The sequence below is a fragment of the Agrilus planipennis genome, unplaced genomic scaffold, assembly GCF_000699045.2.
Source record: "Agrilus planipennis isolate EAB-ADULT unplaced genomic scaffold, Apla_2.0 scaffold96, whole genome shotgun sequence".
Taxonomy (NCBI): domain Eukaryota; kingdom Metazoa; phylum Arthropoda; class Insecta; order Coleoptera; family Buprestidae; genus Agrilus; species Agrilus planipennis.
In genome coordinates, this window is record NW_020438968.1 from 697,056 (window position 1) to 720,685 (window position 23,630).

Genomic DNA, 23,630 nt, shown 5'->3' on the forward strand with positions numbered 1-23,630 from the left:
AGATAAGACATTTAGGTAATATGTACTACTAAATATCTCTTATCTATGGTGGTAGGTATTTGAGCTAGTATTTAGGGTTATGTTTCAATTTATGAATGTGTTTGTAAACGAAAAGTAAAGTAAAAGAAAACAAACACATATCCTAATGACGATTCAAATTTTAAAATTAAAAGAACCGACGGTAATAGTAATGTCGGAAGAATTGTCAGGGGTTACTGTAGTAGGTATCATAGGTTTAGGTGTGTTAACGTTTCTGTTACTTTTCATTTTTGCAAAACGACAAATAATGCGTTTTGCTCTGAGATCTAGGAGAGGGCCACATGTTCCTGTGGGGCATGCAGCTAAAAAGTCATTAAAACAAGAAATTGAAAGGCGAATTGATATAATTCCAAGAATTGTTTGTGAACCGCAGCTACTACACAACATAGATTCAAAATACATTCTATGCCCTGGGCAACAGATACCTGCACATTACTACAGATTAAAAGCAGTAGATGATGTGAAAATTTTAGGTTGTACAGTACAATGTTTAATAGTAATCTAATAAAGTGTTATTTTTCATGTTATTTCTGTAGAACGTGAAATAGAAAGACAAGATCCTTGCTTAAAGAGGCATCCTAATGACAATTTACGGGCTTTCCTATTAACTGCACTTGCCGCACCTCTAAATGGAAGTGGTCAAAGGTTGGTTCATCAGTTTTGTGATTTATATGAACATGCAAGGCATGATCCTAATAATTTTGGTGATGAAGAATATCAGACATATACCAGATTATTTTTAAAACTGATGGATGCGTATGTTAATTTTTTTTCTCTAGATGAAATAAGTTGTAGCTGGTAGTTTAACTAATTAAAGATATTTTCAAATTACATTAGATTGAAGTTAATTAGGAATATTTCTTTTCAGTGCTAAATTATTGAAAACATTCAACAATAGTCAACATTCTTCTCCAATTCGAACTCCTCATAGACAGAAACAGCAAATTCGAAGTGGAGATTCATCTGCTTTAAGACTTGATACAGAAAGTACAATTACAAGTGATAGACCACCATCTATAAACTTATCAAATAATGAGACAACGGTATAGTGTAAGTACTTATTGTTACAGTTGGAAATAATCAGTTATTATAGGTTTAAGCTAAAATAATACTCATGCATTGTATTAGAAGATAAACTATTGTGTTCAAATTTAATTGACTAAAACTAAAAGAATAAACAAGTGTAGCATTATATTAGTATTAAATTAATGAAACTTAATTTCTTATCCTGAAATTTTTCATTAAGAATTGATTTGGAAAGTTTTAAAATTAAAACAGATACAAGTATGCTTGGGATTTTAATCTGACTCAAAGCCGTATCAAAAAAGATTAAAAAAAAATAGTTTGTTAAGTAATTTATTTTCTGAATAAAATTTAAGGAATTGAAGAAAAAATCGAATCCAATTGCATTACTGAATGAAAGGGTATAAATATAGTTTTTCACAAATATATTCTTTAATATTTGCAACAGAATACAATAACAAGTAAAAAATTGATATTTACAAACATGATGAGGTTTCTTACAATTATAAATGTTTAAACTAAGATTCGTTTTGAGGTTTTGACATGTTTCCTGAAAATTAAAAATCACATTAAAAATTCGAATTTGGAAAACTATTTCTTTTTCCACAATGTTTACAATCTATTAACATTAACTACTTTGTAAAGGTCTTAAAACAGATTTTATAATGCATAAACTAAATAACAATTTGAAATAATAGTCTTCAAATGCATTTAAACTTAGTTACGTTTTTTTTTTATTTAGACAACTCTGGTTTAGTATATATTTAATTTAATAAGCCTATTTCGTGAACATACGTGCATTATATTTTTTGGCAACTATTACTCATAAGTAGTCTTTTAAAAGTTTCTATCATAAGCACTTGTTTAAGAATAATCTAGTTAAACAAGCGTTAAAAATTAGTTTAACCTAAGTACTATTGAAACGTAACGATTGAATCACTGATTATTATAATAATTAATTTTTTAAATATTATTCCGTTTATTTATAAATAAGTTTGATCATTTTTTTAATTGCAGTTATGTCGTTTTTCTTTTATAAACGAGAACATCTGTATGTGGTGTGTAATATTTACAAAGAAAACTTAAAAAATACATTTCTATATTAAAATACGTTAAACTAAAAACACATGGATATTTTTAAGAATTCAGCTATGCGGATGCTTCCTTATTACATTTCGGCTCGGCCAGCTTGTGAGGATTGCCTTCAACGATCTGAGTTATCTGAAAATTTCATAAAATCCCGTTAAACACAGTAATAATTATCGAAATTATAAAATGCTACTTTTTATACAACTAAAACACTACTAATTTACACAATTTATTATTAACTCAACATGTTCCAACACATTGCAGCTTTTTGAGAAGTTACAACTTTCTAAGTTAATGAAAATTTGAAAAAATTTCAAGTTAGTGTTTTATTTTTGCAATGAATTTCCATCAAGTTAAGGTAAATTCAATTAGTTATTTTCTAGTTGTCGTTTTAATTCGTGTTGGTGTTATTTTTGCATATAAGTTATTACCATTATACATATGTTAAGATTTACCACTTATGATACAGTACCCGATAAAAATAAAATTGAATAACTAAGGCAATTTGAATACTTATGTCCGATAAAACTGCATTTAAAAAAACTGTAATTGTCTTAATAATAAATTGAAATTTAAAATATACAGATAATATGTTTGATTCCTTTTACGTATTCATTAATAACTGTTTAAATTCTAATTTTCGATATTTTCAATTAAATTAAAGACATCGACAACTTAGTTTTCATAAGATGGACAGTAAAAACGCCTTCTTAATGTGCTATTAAATACGGTAACATATTTATAAAATTATGGTTAACACGAAGACGGAAAAAAATTTGTTGGATATCTAAACGCGAAAGGTGTATTTTTTTTGATACATGCCTGAAACTTATTACAGATAACTGATTAGAAGATTAGAAATGAGAACACTCATGCTAATACCAACATGCAATAAAATATTAAGGGATAAACTCAAGAAAATTTCCAAGTTTATAAAAATATTTCACTAACAATAACATCTTTTTTTAATTACAATGCATGAAGAAAAAAAACACGATATTAACTCTTATCAAATTTAGAAAAAAGTGGTTCAATAGGCAGCCAGTACGCTTTTATTTCTTCATTTCAATTGGATAGACATTGTACAATGTTTTTTTAGTTATTATAAGTATTCGTTATTTAAAGTTTATGAAATATTAAAAAAGACACCGCTAAAGTAAGTAAAACAAAAGACACCCAAACATGCAGGTTTGGAAATTGAAAATTCTTCAGTTGATGATGGATATACAAAATTTGTGTACTTCAAAACATATTTCTGAGAACAAGTAACAAGAAAACAGAATTGTTTTGGAAGATTATAAATCTCGCCGTATATAACTTACCTCAAATACTGATTGCCATTACACAAAATAAGTTTTTTTATTTACTTGGATATTTAAATTGTACGAAGCATTCAATTCCCAAACCACAGAGGTAAAAATAAACATAAAATTGCTTATACAACTATTAGGAAAAACTGACTACGCATTTTAAATATTTCTCTTTTTAGAATCATATCTGATAGGCAAATAAAAATAATCACCCATAAAAAAAACAATAACTTTTATGAATAACACTAAGCGGTAATTTAAATAAGAAATTAAGATAAATGGCATTTGTAAGCAATAGAAAAAAAATGTGTTCTTTTTTGATTAGGAATATGTAAAAATATAGCGAAGGTTATTATTTCTTTTGTAAGGTATTAAAAATACATGAAAAAAGTAACAGAAATATATTTATCTTTTGAAGTATTAATTAACAACAAGATGACAAGTTTGATTGTTTCACAAAAATAGTCATTTAGAAGATAAAATAAATAACAGAAGCAATACGTGCTAGTCAGAATATGATTAATTTAAAAGTAACATAAAATGTTGTCTACTATGTTATATAAAATAGTATTTTTTTTCCACTGAAACGTTCTAATTAAAAAACTACAATACTTATTAAGTACAGGTCTGAAAAATAATAAATTTACTTTAAACTATGCAATAAACGTGAATGTAGAAGAATATTATTTGACATACTGTGCCCTTAAAAAGGAACATCAAGAAGAGACACATGCAGACAGAATCAATCAGAAAAGACTACCAAAGAACTTCACTATAAACTAATTGTTTTACATTGTGTGAAGTATAATGCAAGTGAAATGCATTCAACATAGATTTCTACTAACAACGAAAACAAAATCTACATAAAATCTAGAATAAATACAAAAAATTCTAAAAATCATGCAAAAAGACATTACCGTCGTAATATTTATTATGGTTAGTCAATATTTATCATGTTATGTTTATACGGATATATATTTACAAATGTACGGATAAAAAATATATCAATAAAAAGCTAATTCAAACGAGAGACACCAAAAATTGATTGGTTTGTTCGATTAGGCGGTTCTTATTCGTCGCTATATAATAGATTATTCGGGAGGAGGTGGAGGTTTATTTGGCGGAGGTTCTTGTGGAAGAGGCGGTGGAGCAACTACATTAGGAGGTAATGGAGGTTGTGGAGGGTACAAATAACTATTAGGATAATATTGTTGATAAACGGGGGGATACATGAAATTTGGTGGTATCGCGAGGCCGTGCGGCGGAGGCAACTGCATATTCGGTGGCGGATAGTTGAAAAAATAGTTAGACCGTTGCTGAACGGAAGGCGGCCGAAACGTTGGCATGCTATTAATTACTGTGGCGTCTGGGGGCCGGTTCTGCTCGGAACTACTAATTAACATTTGTGTTCTGTACTGTTCGCTTACCTTGTTGCTGTTGTATGAATTTCTCCCATTTTGCTTAGGCTCTCCGCTTAGACGTCCATGGTTCGATCTAGACATTTTCGACGGAGGTCCACCATTGCCACTACTACCAGCACCAGCAGCACCTGATGCACTCTTGTCTCGTTCCCTCTTCTTGATATTGTCGTTAGGAAAATTAATGAAGCCTTTTGATATTCTAATCTTCAATTCGCCAGGTGAATTCTGAGTTGAATTTTCCAGAGACTCAGTTTTAATCCTGTCCTTTGGTATCTTTATTTTAAGACCGGAACTAGTCGGTAGGTTTTCTGGAGGCTGAATTTTGTCTTTAGAAATTGTAATTTTTATTGGTTGGGCAACAACTTCCGTAGCAGTAGTGATCGTTGTTGGATTCTCATGCTTGTGTTTGTGCTTTTCCTTATCTTTATCCTTGTGCTTCTTTTTCTTTTCTTTCTCTTCTTTTGATTTATCTTTGTGCTTGTGCTTTTCTTTTTTGTTCTTTTTCCTTTCTTTGTGGTGTTCACGATCTTTTTCTTTAGAATCAGTATTTATAATTACCTGATCTGACTGTGCCGGAATAGTGACCGTTTGCAAGTGTGGTATCGTTGGCGCTTCTTTTAAGAGATTACTTATAAGCGTTGGATTCGTTTCTATACCGTTGACCAACGGGTGTGAATTAACTACTGCTGCAGTACTAGTGACTGTATTAGGTTTAGGAAACGGCAGTATTAAGTCAGGTGGTTTCATGTCTTTGGCTATTGAAGGATGAACGTCGGATCTTTCAGTTATCGGAGTAATAATGTCCGGCACTTGTAATTTTAGTCCTATTGAAGAATCGCGCATCAGATTTTCAAAACCCTCAACTTGATCGATTTTCTTCATCACAGGTCTAAGTTCTGGTTCTGAACTGCTACTCGATGTTCTACTCCTCTTACTACTGGTTGACGGTTTTGGAGGTTCCTGAGGAGGGTGCATTTTAGGTATATCTAGTACCGAATTACTGGAGGAGGGAGGTGTTTTAATACGACTTTTAGGGGGAGATGCTTCTGGAGAGAATAAGCTCGGCCTTTTAATGGGTAAATGGATATCTTTTTCTGGAACGTCCGTCTTAATATCTGGAACGTCTAGAAGAGATGGTAACGAATTAAAACTGTTTTTATTAGCATTGTTAAATGATGAATTTTCAATTTTGACCAAGCCCTGATTAGGAGCCATTTTATTGGAGAAATCTGAAACGAGCGGAGATTTAACTTTTTGCGAATTATCTAGGAGACTACTGTTTTTATCGAGATATTCACTACTTAAATGTCTCTTGATATCGGTTTCCAGTTTAATATTAGTTTTAAGTTCTTCACGTTTACGCGCAAACTCTTGTTTGTTCATAGACAACTTTGAATCGACGGGCACTTTAACAGACGTTCGCGACACGTCCAACCTTTTTTCACTATTAAAACTAATACGCGAATCGTTCAAGTTAACATCACAATTTACGTCATTCGCTATGATTGATTTCACATCATGTCTCTGACTAACATTATCGCGTTGTTGTTTCTGAAAGTCTTTATCACCAGGATTATACGGTGTTTCCTTGGAAACGTCTCTGTTAATGGTTTCGTTGCCCATTTCCCTGCCGTGTTCTTTTACGAACATTTCTCGAGGAACATTTTTACCATCCACCCGTGTTAAGTTCTGATGACCTGAAGACGATTGATGAGGTGCTCGGCCGTGAACTTTCATTTTAACGTCTGTTGACGTCATATGGGAATGATGCCCATGGGGTGGAGGCATGTGCTTATTACCGCTCACACTCATCGAAACAGGGTATTTACCGGCCATTCGTTCTCTTTCTTTTCTCTCCCTGTACTCCCTTTCTTTCTCGCGGTCCCTTTGATTACTCGAACTTGCATCATGAGGAAGTTTTTGTGTTCGTTTGTAAGGATCATCAACTGTAAAATTACAATTACATTGTTATTCTCTTTTAAAAATTGCAACTTATTTTAATAATAAATATAGTTAACTGAATTTTGCCCAAATTTTACTTACAAATCACAAGTTTACCTTTTGATGTTTTTGAGTCGAGATGGTGAGATCGATGAGAATGCGGCTCTTTTTGTTCAGGTGGCATAAATATTGCGACTCTTTTCTCGTCCTCCTGAAAATTTTGAAGAAGTTTTTTTAAAATGTTGGGAGGAAACAGTCACATCTAACACTTACAAGTGGTGGAGATGGATGGTGAGCCATTTGCCCATCTCCTACTAATCTTATTTTTTCTTTTAGTCTTGAAGGGCATCTTTCAAAAATTACCAAAAACTCTTCCGTAAGTTGCTGCAGCAGTTCTGCAGTTACAGTTGGATCCACATAAGAAAACCATTCTTTCTTTTCGTTTGAAAGGGGTATTTCCCAATTAGACCATTTACATGCCAAATGAATACAAAAGCATGCTACTACTGTTGGTTTATATTGCAAACACATTGTTGTTAAGTGAAGACTAAAAATTGACAAATAATAATTATTTTCTAGATGAAGCAGATAAATGTATTTTATTGTTGTAAATCTATGAAAAACCTGATTACAAATAAAATAATGGTGTTAGCGTGATAAGAGGAAATTTTGAGATCAGTTTTAATAATATAAATATTTGATATAAAAATTTAAAATTTCGATATTAAAATTTTTTTCATATGTATATATTCAGTAGAAAAATTAAGTATTCCAGTAAAAGAATTTTTCGCGATTTAAGTTGTAGGAATCCGCCACACAACTTTTGAGTAAATGGTAGTATCCTTCATAGTACTTTTTGAAACATTTGCAAGTTTTTGTTTTTTTTTTAATATGAATACTGAATTTTTAGTTTAATTTTAAATAACCATACCTGTTACTAGCCATAAAATAGGAAGTCTGGGCTAAATCTTTACTAGCTCTAACTAAGTGACAACATTTTACAACGTGTGTGTTTGGATGATCAATTGCTACATCGAAACCTAAAGTTTGTAACAGTACATTTTCATTAAATACCAAGTCTTGCGATTGGGCCAGGTACCTACAAAATTAACATATATACAGTAAAATATTCGAAAGAACATAAATAGGTATTATGCACATATATTACAGAGTTAAAGAAAGTATGTTCTTACCTTTCTGAAGTAGTATCAAATGTGGTGTCTCGGGGATTTTTACATAGATTTGCTACTCGAATAACGTGCTCCAGTTTCCGTGGTTGTTCTTCAACTTTTGCCGCTAGAAATAGGGCTGCGGAAGCAATTAAGTGCCATGGGAAGTGTGTGAAGGAATGGAAAACGTAAAAACGATGCATATATACTATAGCTGTATTGATGCATAATTGCGAACTAATTACGAAGTTAAGGAAAATTCGAAATCTTACATTGCATACATTTATATAAGAACTATAATACAGTTAGCCATTTCTAAAACTTTTTGTAAAGGTATTGTTTAATAAAATACACAATTATTTTGGTAAACAGAGTCGGCAATTATATTCGTTCTGCTCCTCTCATAGTTTCCTTTTTCATATAGTTTATGGTGGTACTTTTGAATGAGTTTGTACTTGCTTACTCCTTATTCATATCTCACCATTATTTCGCACGATAAGTACAAGAAAAATAAAAACGCGGACAATGCATAAAGATTGAATTTTTTTAGAACATGAAATTGATAAGTATGTACATTACATTACCTAGCCTAGTAAATTTTATCTTACTTTAACAATAACAGTCAAACTTTACTAAAACTATTAAACCGGCAACATTAAAACACAAACAATAGTTTATTTTTAAAGGAGATGAAATTTAAATAAATAAATATATTTCCTTGATTGCATTTTGATTATATACCACACACAAATAAATGAATTAATAAAAGCTCTGCATTAATGATTTTTTTTAAGGAAAAAATATAAACATAATCCTTCATTCTAATGTATGTAGCTTGTAATGATTTTATATTATAATAAAAGATAAAAAATAGTTTTGATATATTGAAATAATTCGAAACAGATAAATTATTTAATTACTCGCAAGTTATTTTCTGCATAAATGTTCATTGAAATTTGAAAATGGAAGAAATAAATAATTCTATTATTAATAAAATCTTACAGAATACTTTGTAATGTACATGTTTTTTTTTTACAAAGTGAGTTCCAAATAAACTCTGAAATTTTTTTCTTTAATGAGTACAGTAGAATTTTGAATTAGAATAGCCAGTGTTGGTGCTGTAGTTTAATACTGACAGATACAGATTTAAACAGTTGACTTTGTATTTATAATTACTTATTAAATTGTTTTAAGTAATTTAATAAAAACAGTAGAAAACACATAACACAGAGAGCATTATTAAACCTTACAGAAATATTCATAGGCTCACTTCATACATATTTTAATAATAGAAACAATGAATAATGCATTGTATATTTATTTCGATATTCGAAAAGGTTTCAGTCTGTATTAGAAACATTTACAATCATTTACCACCTATGTGAATTTAATTTTATACTGAAAGCTTACGAGTGATAAACAGCAAGAGTAACATATTTAATAATTAAGCTGATTTTGATTTATTTTTAAATGAATGAAAATAACGTTTTACACTTCTCAAAAATATATTTATTTACTTTACTATCAACTACAATAAGATGAATATACAAAACACGAAGTTGCTGCAATAAAACAATATTAACAAGCTTCTTTGCAACCAATAATAAAATCCAACTGATATGTTATAGATAGCAACACATAAAAACCCATGACGTTAACTAAATATATATATAGATTGATGATTCCTTGAAACAAATTCCATAAAAAGCACAATAAATAAGTTTGCTGGAAATAAATAAAATAAATTGATAAACTTGCGTGACGTTGCTAATATAGGAAAGGTTTGTTTGACCTTGTGTTGATGAACTTCAATAGGAGTGCAAACAGTTCAACTTGCTATTTTTTGTAAGATCACTATTTTGGTTATGATGCCAACATTATGTTGCTGCTTTTACCTATTTTCATCTATTGGAATTAGGTAAAACATTACATATTGAAGAATGTAATGTTAAAATAATAACAAAACGAGAAATTAGAAGTCTGAGAAATGGCGTGAATAACATTCGTTATACATACAAATAAGTATGGCATGTCCAAGGATACACTTTTAGTCTTTGCCCCAAATCCTGGATAAAATTTGCAGCCTGTTGTCTGTAAGATAATTCTTTGTACGCTTCTATTCCACACTGTCTTGATGGAGAATTATCCAGCTGCTCTTTTGTAAAATACCATCTTTCTTCGTTATTATTACTAGCCATTTACGCACGGCACGATAAAAAACTGAACAGATGTCGCTACCTCGGCACCAAATAATGCGGTTCATTTGATTATTTTTATTTAGTTCATACTAATATCACGAGCATAATCAGAGTAGTAAATCAATATTATAAAAATAGGGAATGAAAAAAACGATGTTTTGAAAATGTACGCGATTTGCTTATTTTATCGGTGAAGTGTGAACATTGTCGTAATATCACTTACGGTGAGTTTAGGTGTTGTTACGTGTTGTGGAAAGTTGGCCAATTTCTTAGGTAAATTTTAATATTTAAATATCACAATTATATTGAAATGAAAGTTTATAGTTCGTTTTACATACCACGATAATAATTATTCAGTCACTATATTAATTAATGTCTATAAATTTCACAAGTGTAAAACTTCCAGAAATTGACGTGTTTCACCGTGTAATGGCCGAACCACCACTAAATCCAAATTAGTTACTGAATTGACAATTGCACAAAGTGTGAATCAAAAATAATTTATAGTATTAATGAAATTTATGTTTATTCGTAAAATTGATATCCTAATTAATATAGTATATTTATTATGTTATTTTCTTTTACATGCTACTTTTGTAGTGTTCATTTGACTATAGTATTGTATTGGCGGGAAGTTTAACATTTGCAGTTTATCCCAAAATGCAAAATGAAAAAGCATTTCTTAAAATAAGATCGTCTCCACTGAGTGAAGAAGCTAAAGAAGCTCAAGCAGCATTGAGGGCTCAAATACAAAATGAATTGCAAAATAAGAAGCAGTGCAACTATCAACCTCATGAATGCACTCAATTGAGTTTGAATGGATATGATTACTGTTTTCGTCATATTCTGCAGGATAAGTGCGCACCTTTTAAACAGTGTGCTTATGTGTACCCTGTTACATCAAAAAGATGTTACATGCCAGCACCAAAAACAGATAAAAAAGAACCAATGTATTAAAGTTTGTTTGTGTTTTTTTCACATATATTTACTATTAATTTTTTAGTTACTGCAATGAACATGCATTGAGAAATCATTTACATAAAGCAAAACGAAATGCACGATATCCTCCACCAAAGAGCACAGAAAATTTGTTGTATTCATTATCGCACCATCTTAAGAAATCTCGAACACGTTCTACTTCTTCCTGCACACAATATTCAGATGAAGGGCGCAGCACGCCTGACGAGGGTGAAGCTAAAGTAACCAAAAGTGTTGATCCATTTAGTAAGTATTTATAAAAAGTTGTGTTAACAGATTAAAACAATCAAACTTTTCTAGTTGACATAGACGCTGCTGCAATAACTTCATCAAGTAGTACTATATTAGATGTCTGTAGTGAATCTGAAAGCGACGTAGAGGCTGCAACGTATTCTTCAGTATGGCATGATTCACATGCTGAAAGTTCAGACGAAGAGAGCGTAGATTCTGAGCAAGAAGATGTTTTGAAGTAAGTTTATTTATTTATTTAATTATTTATTTATTGAGAAAATAAACCGAAAATCTGAAAGATTTAAATTGGAAAATATTGATGATTTTAACTAAATGACCTAATGAACACTTAATATTATAATATCATAAAAATAAAAAGAAACCAAAGTGTATAATTTATACAGTAAAGTTTTAATTAATATAAGAATTTTTATGTCTTGAAGTTTTACCCATTTGGTATTTACTAGCTAATACATTCTCTAAATATTAAGTAAATGCAACAGATTATAATTAACAACAAGTAGGTTTAATAATTTGGCTTTTGTAGTCATATTAAAAAGCACATAATTTTTGGATATAACAGACTTTTTTATGCAATCAATGGGCTATACAGTCCTCTATATATTATTTCAAAAAAGGGCGCTTACAGAAAGAAAATACAAATTAAACAGCGTAAATTAGAAGCATTATTCTTCAGTAACATTAGTTTAATGTTACTTTCATAAATAGGGATTTCACATTGCATTTGAAAATTTTTTTTAAGATTAACATTTTTATGTATTTTATAGATAAATAATAAACTTTTTCTAGCTCTGAACAGAAATAAAATTATTTCAGATTTAATTATAATTAATTTGGATTAAATCAACTTTAACATATTATTCGTGTAATGTTTTTCCATAATATAACAAAAATAATAAATAAATGACTAAGTTTTTAATTAATTTTGTTTTTAGACATGCAAATGTTTACACTGCAGAAGAAATTACTTCCATTACTAGAGATAAATTGATTCGTTTACAAGCATTGTATATTGATCAATTTCGTCATTTGAATTATCTTTTGCGAGAGCGGAGGCGCAAATACTTGCACTCATTGAAACGCGAAAAAGAAAGTTTTTGTAAGTGTAATGTAAGTGTTCATAAAAGTATTCTAAAATATGTGTTGTAACAGGTAGTATTAATGACCAAGTTCGGGACAACCCTAAGGAACTTCGTTTATATAAGAAACTGAAAGCATATAATAATTATCACAGATTGCATGGTGTTGAAGCTGTTTGCAGGAAAAAGGAATTAGAACAAAGGTTGCAGGTACCATTAATTTACATTATATATATCCCCGATTAAATTTATACTACCAATATGTGAACTATTTCAGATAAAAACCACTTTGTTAGACAAAAACTTCAACGTTTCATCCTTTAATTGAGATCTTTTTCAAGGGAATTGTATAATCAAACAATAAAGTTCAGTCATCTTCAAAATTTCATCTGAAATTGTAAAATTAATTAAATAGCAGAAAACATTTTAAAAACTCGCCTTTTATAGCGTTATTTAATAAATTACTTAATTAAGTATTTTTTGAAGTACCGTTTTACATTTAGACATGCACTAAGTAATTTATTGGGTAATGCTGTGACGGTTTTTAAAAATGTTTTGTATTGTTTGACTAATTTTACAATTGATTTTAAAATTGTGGTTTTTAAAAGTTATTAGAATTATTATTACTATAAGAAGATTGTTTATTTTTTGATTCGATAATTTTCTTGAAAAAGTCCTCAATGAAAGGGTGAAACGTTAGAGTTTTTATCTAATAAAGTGGTTTTTTCATTCGAAAAAGTTTATATATTGGTATTGCAAGTAGTTACTAGTACTTATATTTCTCTGGTCTCCTTCGTCAAGTCCGTTGATATAGTTGTTTATCCTACGTTTCGTTAACTGCTGTGTTTGGCATCCTCAAGTAATATGACGAGTGTGTAAAATCCTTCCCTAACAATCTCAATATAACTTCAACGAAAAAATTTATGCCATTTTCTTGAAGAGTGTCAAACACATCAACTGACGAAACGTCGGATAAACGATTCTATTATCGAAATCACCGAAGGAGGAGAACCAATTCTAGGCTACAGCCATCAAGCTCTAATATGAAACCCTCTTTGCCCTAGCCTTTTCATTTGGGTATTTATTTTATAGATTATTATATGATTTTAGAAAACCGAGGGCATTCATCATAGACCTCCAGCTTACATCAAATGTTCTTTTACTGAAGGAGGGGTGCGTTGTAAGGAACGAGCTTTACCAGTTGCAAGACACTGCAGAAAACATATATTACAGGTAATATTGCATTAGAAAAACAGAAGTACAAAAAACTTAAAATGGAATCTTACTTTAGTGTGGTTAATTCTATGCATGTATTATTTCTTTTTTGTTTTTACAGGATTCTAATCAAGTATTGTTTAGGGCTTGTGGTAAAGTAAATGGAGATATTGCATGTAGTACTCCTATTGAGGCAATCTTTGATGGAAGTACTTGTAATTTGCACATGGATATTCCACCTTTAAGATCGTATGCTCAAATAAGAGTAAGATAAAAAATAATATAATTTGTCTATATATTTCTGAATTCCTTAATTTTTTCTGTTTCATGACTTGCGTTTATTTTATAAGAGGTAGATTTTTCTAATTTTAATTCTGTTAATTTCATTAAATTAATTATTGTATTTTTTAAAATGTTTCATATTTTAGAAGGATTCGGAATCAGATTTCGACGATGTAGAGGAATCAAAACAACATTCAGCATGTTCATCATTAACTGAAAAACCAGTTAATTTCGAAAAAGATGAAAAATATCTTTCTTCTATAAAAGAAGAGGATTCTAGGACTTTTTTAGTTACTGATATTCCTGCTGTTCAAATGGAAAAGCAAATTAAAATGGAACGTAATACTTCTGAAAATTCAACAAAAGAAAGAGAGGATATGACTTTTGACGCCTCGTTTGATAGTAATAGTAACTCTTTAAAAAAAGAAGATGTAATAGAATAAGGAAAATTCGTTAATATAAGTTTATTCCTCTTCTTTCTAATTAGTATTTTCAGTTTCATAAATTTAACAGTATTAGTTGATAACATTACCATTTTTTGTATATGATTTTCCTATTAAAATTGCATTTAAAGATTAAATTTTAAAGGCTACTTTTTTACGGCACCCTGAGTAACTACTCTGATAAGTATATTAATATTTTTATTCAGTTAGCTACTAACTAATGTGTCTAATTCAAGATTATCTTGGATATTGTCGATTATGTGAGTTTCTTTTTATTCTATTTCCCGCCTTCATTTAAAACTACTTCCTTTTGTAATGGTGTTCAAGGTGAAGATAATTGATACTATAAGATCTTTTATTTTTTTTTTTTTATTATTTTGCTCTATTTATTTTGAATGAATATTTTCTTATTAAATTATTCAATGTCGAAAACGTTTCTAATTATTAGAATATTAACAAGAAATTATAGTAAACTGAACTTTCGATATACAAAAATTATAAATTGTAAGAGAAATAATAAAATGTTCATTATAGCACTGTTGAACCAAATGTGATAANTATATTTTTTTATTTTAATATTCGCCACCAATTATTCAGCCCTTAATTTCCCTAACGCCCTCTCTTAATGTTTCAAATTTTCTGACAACAATTTTAGCTAGGATTTAAACCCTTTTAGATGTGTCTCTACCTATTTGTGCTCTCTTGCCAGTAGATGGAGACATATAATGCTTATGTCCATAGAAATGCTTCTTAGTTATAGTCTTGATCTATGGCTTGTTTAGAGGTTTTGACGTCACACGGTGTTGACAATATTAAAAGCGCAAGTTGGAATCAATGGAATTAAGTCATTTACCGAAGAAAATAGAATTTCAGATAAAATATTTCTCCTCTCAGTACAGTTTATTAATTTATCTTTTTTGATTTGCTTAAATATTGAAATTTTTTTTGATAATGAATCCTGTATTTCTACAAAAACAAATTCGAGATAATGCGACAGATTTACAAGATTTTTATAAAGAAATCTCTGAATGGGGAGAAGAAATGAAACAAAAAGATAAATTATTATCGTCTAAACAAAAACATGAGGTAAGTACTCTAATTATTAGTAGTCATTCACATTAATGTTAACATTTGAAAGGCAACTTTATTAGAAAACTCTTGATAAGATGGAAATATCAATAGGTGCATTTAAGATCAAAACATTAACAAATGTATTTATATTTAAATTTTAACTTGGTTTGCTATTGTATCTAGGTAGATAAAAAAGAAAGCCGTAAGAAGCCAAGAAAAGAAAAAATAACAGAGAAGAAAAGTCGTATTCAGGGTTTGGATTATTCTTCTTGGGATAAATATGATGTGGAAGCAGAATGTGCTAAATTAGATGAAGACAAGTACAAGCATGACAGTAGTAGTGATGGATCAGAGGACTTGTCAGATGAATTTGATGAACAAACAAGAGAACAAGCCATTCTTGAAAAAGAAAAGGTGATTTATAAAAATTGGTAGAAATAACCATTATTAATTTTTTACATTCTTCAGGGCAATAAATTTGTTAAAAGCCAAATGTGGGATGAAGCAATTCTATGTTATACGCAGGCCATTAAATATTATGGTTATGATCCCATTTTTTATGCAAATAGAGCTTTATGCCATCTGAAAAAACAAAAGTAAGCACTGTTAATTGACTGAGATATAGAAAGAAAAAAAATGTAATTTGTAGTAATAAATTCTATAAAAGAAAACCACTACACATTCACTATAGATTTAAAGATGTCTTGTGGGTTGACACAAATGTTATTTGTTCATTGAAAAAATAATTTATTTAGTACTGTGATTGTTGTTTAGATATAAATTATACTACAGTAATTTATATACTTAGTTAATTATTTTTATTTCATTAGTTTTAAAGCTGCTGAAAGTGATTGTACAGTAGCCCTACAGCTTGATAAAACTTATGTGAAAGCATATCAGCGCAGAGCAGCAGCAAGAGAAAAATTAGGTCAATTACAGCAGGCTCATGATGACCTCCTTAAAGTTTTTGATTATGAATCAAACAACAAAGAATCAAAAGCAGCATTAGCCAGAATAGAGAAACTCATGAAGAACTGTGGGAATAGGGTATTTTATATTTTTAATTATTAATAAGTAATTGTTTGCTCATTTGTAATGGTAACTTTTATATTAGGTTCCTTCTTCAACAGAAACTACTATTCAAAGACCTAAATCAAAATTTACCATTTCGCGAAGCAAGCAAAAAGAAAAAGTTGCAAGTTCATTACAACCTCAAGAAGTGACTCAGTTAAAACAAGTATTTCCAATAGAATCGGAAAAAAGTGACAACGAAAAAGATATTAAAAATATTTGGTTTGATAAAAAGGATGTGGAAATTGTACATCCTGTTATTAAGCCAGCACATTTGCGATCAACAAAAGCATTAAAACGCGTTGAAATAAGAGAAACAAGTGGTTTAAAGAAATTTAAGGAATCGACAAAAAATAAGAAAGCAAAGAATGAGTCATCTTTTCCATTTGTTGGCGAAAATAGTTCCTTAATATGCGATAATTTAAGAGTTATAGAAAGAAAAGTAACTGAATGTGATCCAATAAAAACAACCAACATTACTCAGGAATCTCAGTTTGAAACAAAATCAGTGATTGATGGTGATAACAAATTGTCTTTCTCTGTTCCCCAAACTTCTGTACAATTTTTGGGTGATTGGACAAAGTTGAAAAATGATTCTGAAAATAGATGTCGTTATTTGAAGAATATAAAAGCATCAAATTTACCAAACATATTCAAATTTTCACTGGAAAGTGATATCTTTAGTGACATATTAAAAACAATTGCAGATGGTTTCATTGGTGAAGAAAGTTATGAGTATTTAATGGCAATAACTAAAGTTAAAAGATTCGCAACACTAGCTATGTTTATGACACCAGAAGACAAAAAATGTAAGTTAATTTCATTAAAATTCTTTGATCTATTTTTAAAACGTGATATTACAGGTGTGAATAACGTTATAGAACGTCTGAAATCCAGTGGTTTAATTTCTAATGATCAAATTGATAATTTAATTAAGAAATATGAAATTGATTAAGTTGTTTGCTAATTTGTAATGCAAGGTATCTCTATTTATTATGTATATAAATGAATTCAAATAAAGTTAGTTCATACAAATTTTGTCAATTGATGGGATATTAAATTTTCAATCAAATCGGTAAATTTTCATTTTACTCAATCTATTGGTTTCTACAGTGAAAAAAAAAACAAAAACTATAAATGAACAAGTAAATTTTGGATAGTTGTATAAGGTTAATAAATATGACATGTACTATATTGAGAATTTGTGGGAGTAACATAGTCACCCTACAATAAAAAATATCAGGTATGTTAAGTATTTTTGATAAAAATTATTTTATGAATTCAAAAAATTAACCAAAGGTTGAAGTAAGTGTTGTCTCTTATTTGAAAGTCATTAAGAGATAAAACGTATTTGCGTAAGGATTCCGGTAACTTTTTTATACCATATTTTATCGAGTAAGAGTCAAAAAATATACTCTAAAAAATACGTCTTCCTTGTTTTTTGCTATAAGTACTACTGTTCTTATATAATACATGAAATCGTTTGTTAACATTTTATGTAGTTTATTTTTTTAAAATACGTACATAGTAACGTATACGGATGAAAATCCACGAGAACGATGAAAAATGTTATCAAAATACTCTTTGTAATTTTATAAAACCATTTCCCTTTTTTAAATATCCGCCATGAAATGCTCATCGTATTGTGGCGACATCTACTATTATTATAAATGCATTTTATTTGAAATTTTGTTGGTTATCAATTTTTCAACGAATTGTTTTGTAAAACGTGGTAAGACTAAAATACTATTACTATGTTATATCTCATGACAAAAGTTTTTGTGATTCGAAAATTTAATTAGGTTGTTTGATTTTCTATATATTAAAAAAACGAATAAGCGTTTAGTTAAAGTGTAAGCAGTTAATTGACTTTAACAATGTTATGTGCCTGAGATTTGTTGTGTGTAGAAAACTCATGCATGATTTTGGATGTTGGAGAATGGTAAGTGGCTTTATATTTCGTTGTATTTCTACTGAAAATTATTTTGCATTATTCTGAACAACTTAAATTTCGGATAATAATTACAACAACATATATGTATAAGTTTCCAACAGGAAAATTAAAATTTAAATATTATGGGTGGTGGTGTTATCTTTCAGGTTTTAATTTGTCTATTGCTACTTGTGTAGTCAATCCGAAATATAACTTATAATAATTGTAGGTACTTTTGAGGAACCATATTTCGCTTAGAAGCAGGTCGAATATTTATATCGGAAACAATAAAAGTAATCCATAACCTAACCTAACCTAACCTCCATTTTTCTTTAATAAAAATTTACCAATTAAACCAGCAAATAAAAATTTTTAATCGCAATATCGGTAGACACTTTTTCTGCCGATACAAATTTAAAGTTTGTTATCTAAGTTATTTATTTGATCATACTTGTACGCATAATAAAAGTAGGTGTGTAAGTATAGCTAAAAGTATAGATATATGATTGTACATTATAATATTTAAGAAATGTGCAAACTGTAGGCATATACTATTATCGATTAATTCGACAGTCGTATCATCTATCATCAGTGCGAATGGTACATAGTCACTGCTAAGAGCCCTTTTGCCTTTTAACTCGTTTATAGCGAGTCAATTCTCCAATATAACTTTGAGGTAGGGCTCCAAATAAGTCGGTTTCCGGTAAATCAGACAATTGTTGTCTTTCATTTTCATCTCGTGCTTTAAATTCTCTTTCTCTCCTTAAGCCAATTTCGTCATCCAAAATTTGATCGTCATATTGCCTCCTTCTTCTCGGAACGAGTCTTTTGTATCTGTTATTGCTATTTGCATAGTTTACGGAGGGATTATTGTTTAAAAATTCAGAATCTCCAGCGTCCACGTTTGGATTGTAAAAGTCGTACTCTGTTTGTCGTTTACGTTGTCTATTCTTGTCGTAATATCCTTCTTCGTCAAATTCGTCTCCTTCAATTTCCATTTCGTAATCGTCATCTTTATATGGAAAGTAAGGCCCCTCTCCCCGTTTTCTCCTTCTATAGTAATATTCGTCGGGAGCGTAATCACGAATATTTTCATATGCTTCGCGTTTCTTTCTTTTTAATTTTTGTTCGGCGTTACTTTTGACGGAAATGCCATCTAATCTTTTATTTTCTGGTGACAAACCTCTTCTGTTGCGAAGTTTTTCTTTTGCTTCTACATTTCGTTCTTTTGATTTACTAGACGTAGGTATTTCAATTTCCACATTTCGTTTGTGTTGGGAAAGAGGATCTTTTATTTTTTCTGGAGATCGTTTTTGTAACGAATCTTCCGTCTGAACATTATCCATTGCATTTAAATTGTTTTCAATGTCCTCATTTTTCGAATTTACACTCTTTTTATTAATGCTACGGTTATTCATATTGGACTTGTCTTCAGATTTTTGCTCTTCTTCGTTGATATTTTTTTGATTTAGATTGATAGAGGTGTGCCTTCTTCGTCGTATGAGTGGTTTTAAATTGTTTTCTATATTCAAGCCAGGGTCTATTTCTGGCGTTTCTTCGTTAAGAAGATTTATGGCAGTTTGCCTTTTTGTCCTAGACGATTCGTTAGGAACTGGCATCATAATGGACCTTTTTTCTTTATTTCTTAACGTTTCTATTTCTTTTCTAACTTCCTCCTTTATTGCATCAATTTTGGATTGAATATTTCTTTCTATACGTTCCTGATAGCTAAGTTGATTATTGTCTGTGCCAAAAAGTGCGGAGGGACTTGTGTTCTGATTAAGAGGTGCGTTTAAATTATCGGAAGAAGCTAAAGGTGATTTGTTACCCGTGATAGTCAATTCGCCTTCCATGTTTTTCATTATTTCAGAAGCGTCCGATTTTTCTCCTTCTCTCTTTGCACGAAGGTTGTCTTCTTTTGTATTTGTGCTAGTTTCGGAATTTTTACTTTTCCTATTTTTACTAGAAATATTCTTTTTGTCTGCTTCTTTTTTTTTGAAATGCTTAGCAATTACACTTTCCGAATGCTGATTTTTATCTCTCTTGTGTTTAATCTCATTATTATTATTAATTTCTATTTTTTCTTCCCTTTTATTTCGTTCATTCACGTTGCCAACTTTGGTAATTTCAATTGTGTTAGTTTTACCTTCGAGATTTTCATCTTCTTCGTTATAAATCGATCTTTTGACAGGTGCATCTATTTCTGAATTATCATCTTTTTCGGCCAATCCCATTTCTACCAGGAGACTTCGCAAACTCCTTTCAACAGTTTCCATATCTTCAGACGAAGTTGGATTTCTCATTTTATCTAAAGTGGACTTTAATTTTTGTATATGGTTCTCATCTACACTTATTATGTGTTTTTTGGATTTGTCGTTACTCTCCGTAATACCATATTCGTCGCTCTTTTCCTGATCCTGGTCTTTATTTTCATGTTGGTGCTGTTTGTGACTTTTTTTACAACAGTCAGATCCGCGTTTTTTGAGCGAAACTTTTTCTTTTTTTGAACTCTCTTTTACAGGATTCTCCAAAGACGAAAAGTCATCGATTTCCGAGTTCCTTTTAACCATAGCTTCTTTTTTCGCTAATATTTCCGACTGTTCTTTAAAATTTTGACTTTTGTCACATTCTCTTTTTTGTTGATATTTATTTTCGTTACTCGTTTGAGAATCGAAAGTATCACGCTTGTTAGTATTTTCTTGTTCTAAATTAGGCGCTATATCGTCGGATCGCTTGAATTCTGGTGAATTGTCGTTACCGTACTCTTCATTAGTATTTATAGGGTATGGATTTTCGATTAAATGCTGCGTTTCTTCCAATCTTTTTCCTATGTGAGAATTTTCACGTAATTTTCGTACTGGATACGTATTTTGTGGCGATTGAACGCTTCCTTCTAGATTTTTAATATTTCGATATTCGCGAGGTAAAGGCTAAAAATTGTTTTTATAGTTTAAAAGGGTAATAAACGGTAAATGGTAAACACCTCTAAAATCCCCAATGGTTTTCCATTATTATAAACAATTCCGTAAGGAAAACTATCTCTAGATGTTCGATAGTCTATGTTTTTATCTTCTACCGTGTTTTTGAGTATTGTGGGATCGTAAGAGTCATAATTATTTTGTAATAAGACCCTTTTGTATTTAATGGCGTCTATATTATTCGAATCCACCGATGATGATTCATAATCGTTAGTTTCGTCCTGTGCATCAATCTGTCTAAAAACAAAATGCTTAATCCGACATATAAATTGAAATTTGTTGAAACTATGTTTTTTTTATTCAATGTTTAAGAGAAAAATATTTTTAAGAAATGACCTTATACAACAGTAGGTACTTACCCTATTAAATGTTTGATGTTTTTGTTTACTGCAGACTCTCCTAATGAAAAGCCATATCTAATGGTTAGGACTTGTAAAATACAATAAAAATATAAAAACATATTAATACAGCACTAATGTCAGTTTTGTGTTTCACATGATAGTCTTTGTGTCATCAGTCAACTAGGCATATGCGATTTAAAGAAATCGCCACTTCGTCAATTTAGGACAAGTAATAAAATTTAATTTAAACACAATCACAAATAATATAATGAGGCATTTTATAAAATGAATAGAATAAATTTCTGCCATTAAACAAACGAGATAATTTGAGCGCACTGACAAGAGTACATGGTAAACGTTGCACAAAAAAACATTATTTTGTTAACAATACTTATTTACATTTGTCATTTAAAAACGTGATGCTAACTTTGACATTTGTAAACCACAAATATTAAGTATCTGCTTATGTAGTTAATACAATATTTTCGTTTAACAAATTAATTAAATGAGTAATTATGTAATTAAACTAAAATGAGATTTATCCATATTACCACTATAAATTGATTATTGCGGATAGGTGTTTCGTCCACGGTAGTGGTAATTTGGGTGAGTTTCTTTTTAGTTTAATTAGTCATTTACCACCACATTTCGTAGACTGAGAACATTTTTGAAACTGTGTGGGGTCGATGAGAGTAAAATCTCAAGGCCATGAAACGACACGTTTTGCAACGTTTTGTCTCGCGAAGCGATACGCTGTGAGAATAGAAAGGCGCGCATGCGCATACCGGCATTACAGTCAGCTGTTAGTGACCGGCATCTCATATATTATAGTATAATGTATATTCACTATATTTTCGTTATATCCAGTTATATCTGTGCAGTTATATTGCAGTAAGTGCAGAGGCAGATTAAATGTCGAGAGCGCTCTAGGCTAGCACCTCATAGGCGCCCCTCTGGCGGTCATATATTTTGCAAAATACTTTTTTTTATTAGGTACTTCCTTATTTTTTTTTTTTAGTTTTAATAACTTCCGCGCGCGCCCCTTTTTAACCTTGCGCCCCCAGGCATATGCCTACTTTGCCTTATGGATAATCCGCCGCTGAGTAAGTGTATTACAGTAAATATTTATTTAACAGCAATTAATATTTAATTAAGAGTTAGTATTATTATGTTTTTATTATAATTCCTTGTAGTTATTGATAATTTACGGTTTCTGAAGCACTTGGAAAAATTGGAATTGCATAGAAACGTATTAAACGTAATACTTCTTAGGTGGACTAAAGATAAAGTATGTTGGAAAAAATAAATCCTGAAAATTCTCGTACTCTTTCTTTCTTTCATCAATCATTACTTATTTGTTATAAAGGTATAGAGATCGCCAAAGAAGTTTCACTTCTTTCACGTGTACTGAATTGCACCTGTTTTTTTTTTATAGTAAAAATTGATTTTATCAAAATATCTCTTTAAATATAAACTATTGACAATACTCTAAAAATTGCACTTTTAGCCTGTTTAAGACCACCGCAGCTGTTGTAATTGTTAATCAGTTTGATGTCTGTTCTCGACTGCTTATAAACGAATGAAAGCAAATGTTTTTTATAGAAAGGAATATAAATTTTAATATTTTTCTATCTTCTACATATGTTCTAATGATTTACTTATTTTTTACGGTATTAAACACAGCTTTGAATAGAGACACCCCAATAAAATCTTTAACAATGTTTGGCGGTTTTTTACTTATTATTGTCATTTAAAGAAAGTGGTCGAGATCTAAAGCAGGTCGGCGAACAGGCAGAT

At 30.1% G+C, this 23,630-nt stretch overlaps 5 protein-coding genes across 10 annotated transcripts; 3 read left to right on the plus strand and 2 right to left on the minus strand.

Annotated features, from left to right (window-relative positions):
• Positions 1-26: 26 nt before the first annotated feature.
• On the plus strand, positions 27-2,168 carry LOC108734450 (uncharacterized protein C1orf43 homolog). Of its 3 annotated transcripts, XM_018466026.2 has the most exons (4): positions 30-512; positions 576-795; positions 908-1,089; positions 2,080-2,168. In XM_018466026.2, exons 1-3 carry the CDS (start codon positions 146-148, stop codon positions 1,086-1,088), a joined length of 768 nt encoding a protein of 255 aa, XP_018321528.1. In that variant the 5' UTR covers positions 30-145; the 3' UTR covers position 1,089; positions 2,080-2,168. The 3 variants fall into 3 exon arrangements, with proteins under 3 accessions (XP_018321529.1, XP_018321528.1, XP_018321527.1); XM_018466027.2 differs by lacking the exon at positions 2,080-2,168 and having other exon boundaries at positions 27-512; positions 576-684; positions 908-1,231; XM_018466025.2 differs by lacking the exon at positions 2,080-2,168 and having other exon boundaries at positions 908-1,231.
• Positions 1,356-10,239, minus strand: LOC108734449 (cyclin-T2). Its single transcript, XM_018466024.2, is given in 7 exon segments — positions 1,356-2,283; positions 4,889-6,828; positions 6,941-7,078; positions 7,081-7,370; positions 7,755-7,922; positions 8,017-8,229; positions 10,036-10,239. Coding segments are annotated over 7 exon segments (2,976 nt in total). The 5' UTR covers positions 10,191-10,239; the 3' UTR covers positions 1,356-2,211.
• Positions 10,240-10,371: 132 nt separating this feature from the next.
• LOC108734411 (KAT8 regulatory NSL complex subunit 2) lies at positions 10,372-14,576 on the plus strand. 4 transcript variants are annotated; one of them, XM_018465971.2, is made up of 9 exons: positions 10,372-10,463; positions 10,791-11,140; positions 11,194-11,414; positions 11,469-11,637; positions 12,356-12,519; positions 12,573-12,709; positions 13,610-13,732; positions 13,836-13,979; positions 14,143-14,576. In XM_018465971.2, the coding sequence occupies exons 2-9, from the start codon at positions 10,851-10,853 to the stop codon at positions 14,437-14,439; spliced, it is 1,545 nt and encodes a 514-aa protein (XP_018321473.2). In that variant the 5' UTR covers positions 10,372-10,463; positions 10,791-10,850; the 3' UTR covers positions 14,440-14,576. The 4 variants fall into 4 exon arrangements, with proteins under 4 accessions (XP_018321473.2, XP_025831105.1, XP_025831103.1 ...); XM_025975320.1 differs by having other exon boundaries at positions 14,146-14,576; XM_025975318.1 differs by having other exon boundaries at positions 10,840-11,140.
• A 647-nt stretch (positions 14,577-15,223) lies between these two features.
• LOC108734419 (RNA polymerase II-associated protein 3) lies at positions 15,224-17,598 on the plus strand. The gene is made up of 6 exons (XM_018465980.2): positions 15,224-15,525; positions 15,694-15,924; positions 15,979-16,106; positions 16,341-16,557; positions 16,625-17,390; positions 17,445-17,598. Exons 1-6 carry the CDS (start codon positions 15,391-15,393, stop codon positions 17,534-17,536), a joined length of 1,569 nt encoding a protein of 522 aa, XP_018321482.1. The 5' UTR covers positions 15,224-15,390; the 3' UTR covers positions 17,537-17,598.
• A 1,322-nt stretch (positions 17,599-18,920) lies between these two features.
• Positions 18,921-22,263, minus strand: LOC108734425 (putative uncharacterized protein DDB_G0282133). Its single transcript, XM_018465989.1, has 3 exons — positions 21,852-22,263; positions 21,498-21,729; positions 18,921-21,444 (listed from the first exon to the last, which is right to left on the minus strand). The coding sequence occupies exons 1-3, from the start codon at positions 21,950-21,952 to the stop codon at positions 19,129-19,131; spliced, it is 2,649 nt and encodes an 882-aa protein (XP_018321491.1). The 5' UTR covers positions 21,953-22,263; the 3' UTR covers positions 18,921-19,128.
• Positions 22,264-23,630: the final 1,367 nt, after the last annotated feature.

Coding starts and splice junctions, on each gene's coding strand:
- LOC108734450 (XM_018466026.2), top strand. CDS start 146: ATGACGATTCAAATTTTAAAATTAAAAGAACCGACGGTAATAGTAATG. Junction 513..575: donor AGATGATGTGAAAATTTTAG/GTTGTACAGTAC, acceptor TTATTTCTGTAG/AACGTGAAATAGAAAGACAA. Junction 796..907: donor TTTTTAAAACTGATGGATGC/GTATGTTAATTT, acceptor ATTTCTTTTCAG/TGCTAAATTATTGAAAACAT.
- LOC108734419 (XM_018465980.2), top strand. CDS start 15,391: ATGAATCCTGTATTTCTACAAAAACAAATTCGAGATAATGCGACAGAT. Junction 15,526..15,693: donor CGTCTAAACAAAAACATGAG/GTAAGTACTCTA, acceptor TATTGTATCTAG/GTAGATAAAAAAGAAAGCCG. Junction 16,107..16,340: donor TGCCATCTGAAAAAACAAAA/GTAAGCACTGTT, acceptor TTATTTCATTAG/TTTTAAAGCTGCTGAAAGTG.
- LOC108734411 (XM_018465971.2), top strand. CDS start 10,851: ATGCAAAATGAAAAAGCATTTCTTAAAATAAGATCGTCTCCACTGAGT. Junction 11,141..11,193: donor ACAGATAAAAAAGAACCAAT/GTATTAAAGTTT, acceptor TTAATTTTTTAG/TTACTGCAATGAACATGCAT. Junction 12,710..13,609: donor AATTAGAACAAAGGTTGCAG/GTACCATTAATT, acceptor ATATGATTTTAG/AAAACCGAGGGCATTCATCA.
- LOC108734425 (XM_018465989.1), bottom strand. CDS start 21,952: ATGTTTTTATATTTTTATTGTATTTTACAAGTCCTAACCATTAGATAT. Junction 21,730..21,851: donor AACATCAAACATTTAATAGG/GTAAGTACCTAC, acceptor TTTTGTTTTTAG/ACAGATTGATGCACAGGACG. Junction 21,445..21,497: donor AACCATTGGGGATTTTAGAG/GTGTTTACCATT, acceptor AACAATTTTTAG/CCTTTACCTCGCGAATATCG.